The sequence below is a fragment of the Buceros rhinoceros genome, unplaced genomic scaffold (assembly GCF_000710305.1).
Source record: "Buceros rhinoceros silvestris isolate BGI_N320 unplaced genomic scaffold, ASM71030v1 scaffold33904, whole genome shotgun sequence".
NCBI lineage: Eukaryota > Metazoa > Chordata > Aves > Bucerotiformes > Bucerotidae > Buceros > Buceros rhinoceros.
The window spans coordinates 5,823-15,876 of NW_010407074.1; the positions used below are offsets into that span (position 1 = coordinate 5,823).

At 48.6% G+C, this 10,054-nt stretch overlaps 1 protein-coding gene across 1 annotated transcript in view; it reads right to left on the minus strand.

The window, feature by feature from the left end:
• SMTNL2 (smoothelin-like 2) overlaps positions 1 to 5,681 on the minus strand; it is a 9,512-nt gene extending 3,831 nt beyond the window's left edge. Inside the window, exons 1-5 of the mRNA XM_010134360.1 lie at positions 5,616 to 5,681; positions 4,837 to 4,924; positions 4,011 to 4,250; positions 1,696 to 1,771; positions 204 to 374 (exon numbers count right to left, since the gene is read on the minus strand). Coding sequence (XP_010132662.1) covers positions 204 to 374; positions 1,696 to 1,771; positions 4,011 to 4,250; positions 4,837 to 4,924; positions 5,616 to 5,681 — 641 coding nt within the window. The remainder of the gene's footprint in view (positions 1 to 203; positions 375 to 1,695; positions 1,772 to 4,010; positions 4,251 to 4,836; positions 4,925 to 5,615) is intronic.
• Between the last annotated feature and the right edge of the window lie 4,373 nt (positions 5,682 to 10,054).

A 10,054-nucleotide genomic window follows, 5' to 3' on the forward strand; every position in this document is an offset into this window, starting at 1 on the left:
GCTGAACAACTCCAAAGCCAGAGGAATCCGTAGCTGTGAATTTCCAGGGCTCAGTCTGTGAAGTTATACATGACCTCACATTGTCCCTAAGCTCAAAATCCTACACTGAGAGTCCTCCCACCCAGCTGTCCTCTCCTGGTAGTCGTTGACAAATTCAGCTTCCCATTAACAAACCCATTCTGGAGACAAGGGGGGTGACGTACTTCCCACTATCATGTTCGAGCTTCTCCAGAAGCGCTTTCCTGGCCTGGGTTTCTGAAGTCCGTGGGAGCGTCAGCGACCGCACCAGTTCTCTCCTCCTTTCAACCTGGCGACGCGCAGTGGGAGGAGAGGACTGAGAGCTGGGGGTCGCTTCACAGTAACTGTCAGTGGCGCTGGAGAAACATAACGTGAGAAGTACGTGGTTAAACAAAAGAGTAAATCTCTGCAGGAGCCAGCATAAAGGTCCAGCTGTTGCCTGCTCTAAACCTTCCCAAACAGCTGCTTCCAGAGGACCTGAATGAGACAAAGTTTTACTGACAGACAACAGCACTTCAGTAAATGAGAGTCTAAGGTACTTTTACAAATGAGACATACGTGGACAAGTCACAAATGCTTTGAGGCACTGACTAGAACAACTAAACACCTTTAAGAAAAAAGAAAAAAAGAAAATGTGACCACACAGGAGCACCAAATCCCTTAAATTTCCAGCTTTGGGGTTCCTGGAGAGTAAGTCACACTTTAAAAATAGAACTTGAAAGTACTTCCTGAATTACTCTTCCAAATATTTACTTATAGTACAGAGACTGACTGCAAGCTGGTAAGTTGAGAAATACAGGATTATATTCTAATTTGTGTTTATCTGAGCCACAAACCACTTCATCAGCAGTAACGAAGCCAGGCACATATCGCATTTAGCAATGTTCCCCACGGCAGCGATGGAGAAACTGAGGCAAAGGTAATCACAGTGTCACACATTAATTCCCAGAACAGATGGAGGTCAGATCCTACAGCAAGCTCTCCGGAACACTCCGTGTGTCGTGACTCAAATATCGAAGTGCTGATGCTGGGACTAACTCAAAGAACAGGTAATGCCAAATTTGGGACAAATTTCAAGGCAGACGCAGGCCCGGTTTAAGAGATTTAAATTGTCTTCCCTCCCATTTTCCTTGATGGATATTTTGCACGCCGAGGATGCCTGCATAGGCCAGTAGTAATTGTAATACCCTGTAATTCTATACTAAGCAACTGTTAATCAAGTTAATCAAGAATGTGAGTAGTGCTCAGCAAGGCATTTATTTACAAACTAAACTCTAGGCTTAGCCAAAATATGGATATTTGATGGCAGTCATGTTGGTTTCCAAAAATAAGCCCGAAGTATAAATTTCAAACACAGCTGAGTATTTGTAAAGGTGTCTCCCAACGGCCTGACAACTTGCTGCTCCTCCCAAAAATCCACTGCTGGCACCGAGAATTTTACTAACACTCTTACAACGTTGAAATCCACAGTTACCTCTGCTTTACACTGTTCTACAAAAGATTTTCATCCCTTCCCACCTCTGTTCCACTTTCCTGTCCCCAGGGAAGCTCACAATCCTTAACTGGCTTAAAATACAGCATGTGGGACTCCCCCGTTCTCCAAGCCAGCAGAACACCCGTCCCTTGAGACTACACTGACCACCAGGGCTTACCAAAACGTCAAGAAAAAACACGTACCTGTCACCGGGTTTGGTTCCGCTACTCGTCCCATAGCTCACAGCTGAGACAGACTTAGCGACACAGCTGGTATTCTCTGTGAAACAGCAAGAAAAACAAGATGCATCAGGGCAGAGGCTGATTTTATCGCCTTTCCTCATGTGTGTTCAAAGCATTTCCTGACAGCCAGCCACACGCTGATTTTCACTCACCACAGTGAAAAGCCTCAGACCTCTCCCTTCAGTACGCTAAGAGCCGGGGAGGGGCTTTCCCCAGAGGCTCAATCCCTCTGCAAAACTGCGGCACGGCAGTGAGTACAGCGTAACCGTCCCAGAGAGGAGGGTGAGAGGACGCCTGTGACAGAACTGCTCTGGGAAGGCTGGATCATTTCAGGCCCTCCGAGGAGGGCACACTGCCACGGACACTTCAGTGGAGGGAAGAAATGGTGCTACAGCTCGTCTTGCAGCAGTCATTCCGACAGGCACAAGGCGTACTGGGAAGTCCGCCACGATCAGGAACGTGATTTAAATTATCTGTTTTCCCACCAGGAAACATTTTAGTTTGTAAAGTAGAACAGGTTCCAAAGGTGGCTTAAATCCAGCTCTGCATCTTCCTCCTCCCACCCCTGAGGTTCCACCTTTAGTGCTCGGCCTTAGAGCCCAGCTTGGGGCTGCAGGTGTGCTCTGGGAGCACAGAGCAGCCTGCCCAGTTTTAACACACCGAACCCAAAACTTGTTGCATAAGCCACCGACTCATTTCTCGAAGGCTCCTTCTATAAACAAGGAAATACTGACATCTTAGAAACAATCCAGCCTGATGACTGTCCTGACCTCTCCCCACCGCTCACAGACGGGATCCAGATCAACTAGACTTCTCATGTAGAACACCCTGGTAAATGCCAGCGTGCCGATATGACAAATTTGGGACCACAAACAATTGCTGGGTATGTATGCAAATCTCAGAGGTTTTAAGCTGAGGAAGACTGGGACCCCTATTCTGGATGAGCTGTATCTTTGCTAAACTGACACTTGGGACCGCTGTGAAATGCCAGTACATTGTGTAGACAGCAACAGCTTGGTGACATCAGTCAGAAGTACTTCTGGATAAAGCTCATCCCATCTACATCGACTGAAATAAAAAAATCCTGAAGGCTTTTTGTCCTTTGACACATTCATACATGAAGGAGACTACTTACCGCTGTTCTGCTCAAAGGAATCTGCTTCAGCATCCACAGGGTGGGCCCACCGCTTTCCAGCTGCCGTGACTTTGGCAGTTCACTTGGTCAGCTGAAATCTGCACTGCTCAGACTGTTCTGGCACCTGCCGTGACCGCTGCAGAGGCTGAGCGGTCCCCATGTACCCCCCTGTGCAAGCACAGGTGAGCACCCCTCGCCTTGAACTGACTGAGCATCTGATCCAGGGAAACAAGTTCCCGTGATACCTGGGAAACTGGACCTGCAGGCGGTCTTGTTCGCAATTTTAATATTACAAAATACCTCCTAATCACAGCTACAGGCTCAGCTCTCAGTGTCCCAGACACGCAGCATGGAACCCCTCTCAGTCTGCGTGGCACGAGCACACACTGATGGCACCACTCACCTTCGGTGGCTGATGAATCCAGCATTCTCACTGTACTTGAGTTCCAGGCCTTCACTGAAACAGCAGGAAAACACCCAAAACAACAAAGGAAGCTTTGCTCCATTCTTAGCTTTAGTAAGGTAAAAGTTGGAAGAATAGTCTGCAGATAATCCCTATCTCTTGCTGGCAGTTTCGCCTGGTCTCTCTAATTACAGAGCAGGCTGTAAGTACAGGTCAGTGAGTGTCACCATCACTAAACGTACAGGAAATAAGCCCAAAGATTAATGACTTCAGTAGGAATGAAATGAGAAATTTTGTTTCAAACTCAATTTAGATATAAGAAGATTCTGCACTCACTCTGACTCGTGTACATCTGTCAGTCCGCCGTCGGTCATACCTCCCTCCAAATGACTGCTGACTCCACTGGCCAAGTATCTGCCTAGCTTCTCCAGGGGCCTCAGCTCCTAAAGCACTAAAAACTCCTGCCACTGTCATTAAAACAGCTGGCCACAGTGAAGAGACACTTGTTCAGTAACGATGCTGCAGGACAGACTGCACCGTGAACTGTATTAGGCAGCCCAAATTCTCAGCAGATGTGACACTAGCGCCTAAAGCTCCGCCTAGGACCCACAATATTGTAAATCAGTGTCCCACCACGGGACACGCAGCCACAGAAACAGGGTTTCACAGTCACCACTAGCTCACAGGGCAATCCCATAGCACCAGTTTCAGCAAACAAATTATTTTTGTCTCTTTTACCTGCCTGGTTAGAAGTTTTTATTGCCATGCCATTTTTGTTCTTGCTCTGTCCCAGCAGGCCAGCAGACACACTAGTGGTTCCTGTCGAACTCATGGTCTCTCCCGAAAACTTCTCTGAGCCCCTGGTGACTGCAGTGACTGGAAGGTGGGGCATCTGCAAGGTGACTGCAGGGGCATGGGCTTCAGGGGAAGAGTCTGACGCGTGGAACGAGGTCAGCTCTTGGGAGACTTTTGCCTGACCTGGTGAATACAAAGGAGAGAGGAAGAGAATCTAGCTGCAGAACTGTAAGCAAGTTACAAACCAATTTCCATGCAACAACTTTATTTTAGAAGTCGCTGGAGTTATTCCACCTAGTTCTCCTGTGGGAGATCACACCCTTAGAGCGTGCTGCAGAGGCAGCTGGTGTCAGTGATCCGGCAGCGACCATACCTGTGCTGCCTGCACCTCGGCAGGAACAGCTCCTTCAGAGGGCCGAGCCACTAGCGTCTGCTCACAGGTTTATGAAACGCTGCGGGCGAGACCCTCCTCCAGCAAAGGACGATGGAAGCAGACGGATCATCTGCAAAATGTTTTTGGATGGCACCCACAGCCACCCTCATTATCACTAGCGGCCCAAGATAAGTAAGAGTCTTCGAATTTATGAAACGCCGCAGCTCAAGCTTAACACTAAAGTTTGTGAGCTGAACTCTCCTAATTAGGAGATAAAGCTGAATGGTACCAGCGCCCGTGCTGAAACCACAGCAGGTTCCTGTGCTTCCAACATGCGAGAGCTGCTCTGACTGCCAGGATCGAGTATTTTACAAGCACTTCATGCCCTGTTCGTACCTGATGAAGACTGATGCCCATTTTCAATGGTGGAAGAACTAAAAACTCTTCTAAAATCGGGTTTGTAGTGGTCATCCAGGTCTACACTCTGTCAGAACAGACAACAGACACGACAGCTGAAATTCAAACAGCAGCAAAAGTCAGAAGGATATGCGAGCACCTGCCAAGAACAGGTCAGACTTGCGTTAGCGAGCACAATAAAAGGGAAAAAATACCTTAACACCCAGAGCCAAACCCGCAAACTGAGCACTGGCAACGCGGGACTTTGTATCGATCGTCACATAATTCACCTCACAGGCCCCAAGCACCTAGGGGAGGTCTTCCACTTCTGTTTAGAAAAAGGTATCGCCACCCACTGCGAAGGTGACAAGCAGAGGAACTCCACAGAATAGTGGAGAGGGCGACTGAGATGGCTCAAACTTTAATGCTCTGCAGGTTTTTTTTCTGTTTGCTGCAGATCTTTTAATTTGTGGAAATAAAATCATTTGTCAAGAAGGTATTAAGCATGAGTGAACACAGTTACCGCTGGCTGCCAGGATTAACTTGAGAAACCTACACCACGTATTAACTACACCAGCCTCGCAGAACCGGGGTTCAGCGTTTTTGTGGCTGCACTTAGAGCAGTTGAGATCCCAGCCAACAATTATTGCCCGTATCCAGAACTGAAACATAAAGCACAGCTAATGCAGCTCCCTAGAACGTACCCGTGACACACAGCTAGGACTGCTCAGCCATCTGTGTCACCCCTCATGACCTGGAGACTCTACAGGTGAACCTACCTTATAGGCTGGGGGTGGGCAGGGGTGACCAAACCAGTCAAATGAAGTGATCATTGCAAAGGTCATGGAGCATCCTACCCACGGCACCGGCTTCCGAAGGCAGGGACAGGTGCTGCCTTCATTTATTTTACGCAAACCTGATTACCGCATTTTGGCTCACGGCGCTGGGAAGAAACTGATACCAGCCTGGAGGATGAAGTGCTGATAAAACCCTGGGAGAATCTGGGATCAGATTCCACTGCGCATTTAGTAATGTCAGGCTAAAGGACTTCAAAATCCGCTTTGTCGGGAGATGCCAGCATTCCGACAAACCCGCGTGTGTAACAACACTGCTCCTGCCAATGCAGCGCCACAGACGTAAGGCAGCGGAGGGACAGGTACCTGTAGCTATGCCTAACAATCAGGAGTCCTCACCCGTACCACTCATGTAACAACATGGGGAGGAACTGGTGAAGCTGAAGGAAAAAAGAAGTTAACGCAGATTTGCACATCTTACTCGGGCTTGCTCTCAAAACTAATCCCTCTGTAGCTCAGAGGTCTCCATGTAACAGAGTGACTCTCCAGGTACTCTCCAGAGCTGTGGGGCTGCTGGAATTCCTCCTTCCCTGCAAAGGAGCTGGATCTTGGGGATCCCTAACTGGAGGTTGCTATAGAACAGACAAACATCGTAACCCAGTAGTGAAAAATCACACGCATTCAGACAAAGTGAGCACCAAATCATGAGATTAGACGGAAACGAAATACAATTTTTATTTCCATTCTGAGCCTTGAAGGTGCACGTCTGTTCTACATCTTTGAGGTTCTGCCTGCAACAAGGTCAAATTGTAGAAGAATGGCAGATGAATGAGACTCAAATGAGAGGGCTCAGTCATCCAGTGTCTGTCGTAAAAGCACCAATTACCAAAAGGCGCTAGAAACGCTGTTTATCTGAGAGAGGTTCCTCCCCCTCTTGTTACACGTGCCAGACAAAATTGATGCTTCACTTTGGTGAACAGCAAAGCCACCACCAACTCCCGCAAGGCAAGACCTGACACTCTGTTCCTTGCACATAAAGAGATCGCTGATGCATCAGAAACGGGGAATGAGGAAATGTGTGGGGAAGCACAAACAAAGCTGCTAGACACCAGCAAGAACTGCACCACATTTACCCCTTAATTCTTCCACCACCCGTCAGATAACCCGAGTATTCTCTATCTGTAACTGACTGCAGCTTCCAGAAAAAAGCCTTGAAAGCCATGAGCACGTGGAGTGAAGACAACACTGAAAAAAACCAGTCGAAGCACTTTTCACAGAACCTTTTTTGAAGCAAGCCTGGATCAACATGGCGAGTGGGGAACAATTCTATCTGGGCAGCTTCAGCAGCTACCCACTGCTGCGGGCTGTGTCACAGAGGATTAAAATAAAACAACCAACCACATCAAAAATCATCTAGGCAAGGATCAAGGCAACCCTGGAATACCGCTATTCCAAAAGACACTTGTGAGTGAAGAATAAAGGAAATGGAACCACGAGACTTCCTTGATCAAATATAGGAGCGGAGATGGTTGAGAATCATAGTTGTAGTATCAGGTGACTGCTGGATCACTCCGCCTCCCTGCCAGTTACCCCAGTTCGTGGCGTCTCATGCAGGTACTCCCAGGCTGACGGACTGTTGGGTGCCATCAGGCCACCACGGAGAGATACCAGTGGGTAAGCTTTGTTCCGAACCTCCTTGGTGGTCGCAGCCAGCTCTTTGTCTCTCTGCTGCTCTGACCACCGCAGGCAGGTTCTCTGCAGAGCTCCAACACCCTGTCCACACTGTACAGAAACTCTTCTGACCATCTAAAACCAGAACACTTACAGTATTTTTAGTCCTCCCTGTTCACAAAGGCATCAGGCTCAAACACAAACGCTATGGGAAGACCCTAAGTGATAAAGCTCCTGCCAAAACGTAAGATCTGATTAACAAAAAGGGTCAAAACTCTTCCTTTCTAACAACCACAGGAAGGCAGGAGAGACCTCAGTGACTGCAAAGGATGATAAACCACCACAAACCGCACAGTGAGGGGTAAACCCTCAGCAGTGCAGCTACGGCTCCAGGATCCAGCTTTAAAGTTTATTCTTCAGACATACCCTGTTTTCCTGCTTTGTGAGAGCAGCTCTCAGACTCTGGTCTCGTTAAAGTCTGGCATCAAAACACAAGAAAGTCTCACCTCCAAATCGCAGCAGCCAACGGACACTGAAAACGCCACCTCAATCAGCACTTAGCCCGTTTTATACCAGATTTCAAGGACAGCATAGCACAGGTTGCCTGAAGATTAGAACTAAAAGGCGACTTTGTGTCCTTGGAACAACCCGGATTCACTTTTTTTCAATCAAATAACCTTGCAAAATAATCTAGCAGTATTAGAAAACAGTGGTTCAGACACTGAGGATGTGCCGAACCTCCAGCGTCTGATCTGCAAAAGACAGTCTTCACTCTTATGCCAAGTATTTTGCTAGAAATGTCGAAGGCAACAGAGCCCAGGCTCTTGTTGGCCTGAACACCGCATTGAGCCCACAGTGAAAATTAACTCAGCCAGTAAACCTTTCCAGGCGCTAAAGAGCACATCTTGATTTGCTGCTATTCCCAGGTCAGTATTATTTGTCCCCCCTATCTCATACTTACAGAAGTATTTACTAAGGCTACAAGTGTCACTAATTTTATCACAGGTCCTTGTTTATCTCGGGACACACGCAGTCTCATCTGTGGTGCTCTGTTTCAAGTGCTTCAGGGCTATAACCAGATATTGCGAGCAACTGAGGGAACACTTTCTTCACGACAGAGAATCTGGGTGAGCGGCAGAGTGACGAAGGCGAGCTCTTCAGCTCAGCCGCGGCCCCCGGTAAGAGCCTTACCCGCACCGTCAGGTTTTCACTGCACGCAGTTGGTGTGTGTAGCTCCCGCTTCATCTCCCGTGGTTCTCAGTACCAAAATTCCTTCTCGGTCAGCTACGCTAACTTGGGAAGTTGTCCAGTCTTCCAGGGAGAATTATTGGGAAGGCACTGAAGAACTCTCAGTACATAAGTGATCTTCCCTGAACCCTCAAAGCAAAGTGGGAAGGTTCCAATCCAAACACAAGCTCATTCTGTGCTTTAACGCACACCAATTCCTACAGCTGGATGTTGCCATAACCTCGATGCAAGACTTCCACACCACAACGCAGGCAGCAGCGACGGAGCCGGTGGGAGGGACCCCGGCCCCTTGTCCCTTCCCCGTCCGCAGCTCACTTCCTTGCGATACAAACCCGTGGGGATGGCCCCAGGGAACAAAGAGGAATGAATCTGAAAGCTGTGCGTATGCTGCGCGGGGGGAAAGGCAGCAGTTGTCATGACTACGTTGGAACAACACATCAAGGAGTAGCTTTACCTTTTCACTTACCCAACCGTGGGAAGCCCTATGCCCCCATTCTTGAGTCCATAGGAGTTAAAAGGGCTGGAATGCTCATTCAGAACTATTTATCTTCAAGTGAATTTCATTTCCAGGCTTTTATTTTCCATCCCCAAAGCCTGGATAGACTACAGGCCAGCTTTTCATGCTCTAAGAGTCTTAAGGAGCCCCTAAGACACGGCTTAATCAAGATTACAAGAAACAGGCTGTCATCTGTGAAAGGCAAGTCTCCAGTATCGCAGTTTTATGTGACTGAATCACGGAGCACTGTCTGGCTGCCACCTCCTGGTGTCAAGGATTGTACACGAGCTCTCAACTCTTTCCACAGAGCCAGTCTAGGAAAAGTCTCAGTGCCAGACGAGCTTCCCACTTGCTGGAGTTTCCATGCACCGAGTTACAAGGCTCCACTAAGCTGCATAAAGAGTTTTATCAGCGGGAGGAATTTGTGTTTGTGCTAGTTTAGGTCACGGAGACCGTGTCAGCTTGCATGAGGCCCACCTTTCAGGGGCGAGCTGCAGCAGAGTGGGACAGCTGGTGGTGCGGCAAAACCATCTCACTGCAGGATGCGAAGTCACTATCTTAAGAAAACGTGTTACTGTCTGTTGTATGCTGAGCTGTTCTCCTTTGTGAGCGTGCCAGCTGGTGAACAGCACTGCTGGCACAGAGATCCCCCTGAATCGAGTCCAGAAAGGATACACAGACATTGACATAGGTATGTATATTGACAGCTGAGACTGTCTTAGATTCTCTTATTTCTAACCACACCGAACTGACAGGTTGCTACCACTTGTCCTGGGTTCAAACCGTGACACCACTCTAACCAAGACCCCAGTTTGGCCAAGCAGTGCCATAGTCAGGAACATCTCAGGGCCGAGACCGTTTCTCAAGAGCACCTCCCAAAAGCCCACTGACCCTGTACGGCAAACGAGGAGCCCCGTGTCCCTGCAGGCTCCCCCACGCCAGCGCAGAGCCTGGCGACACCCGTGCGGCATCCGCTCACGCTCGCTCTTGTCCCCCCTTCCCAGCCAGC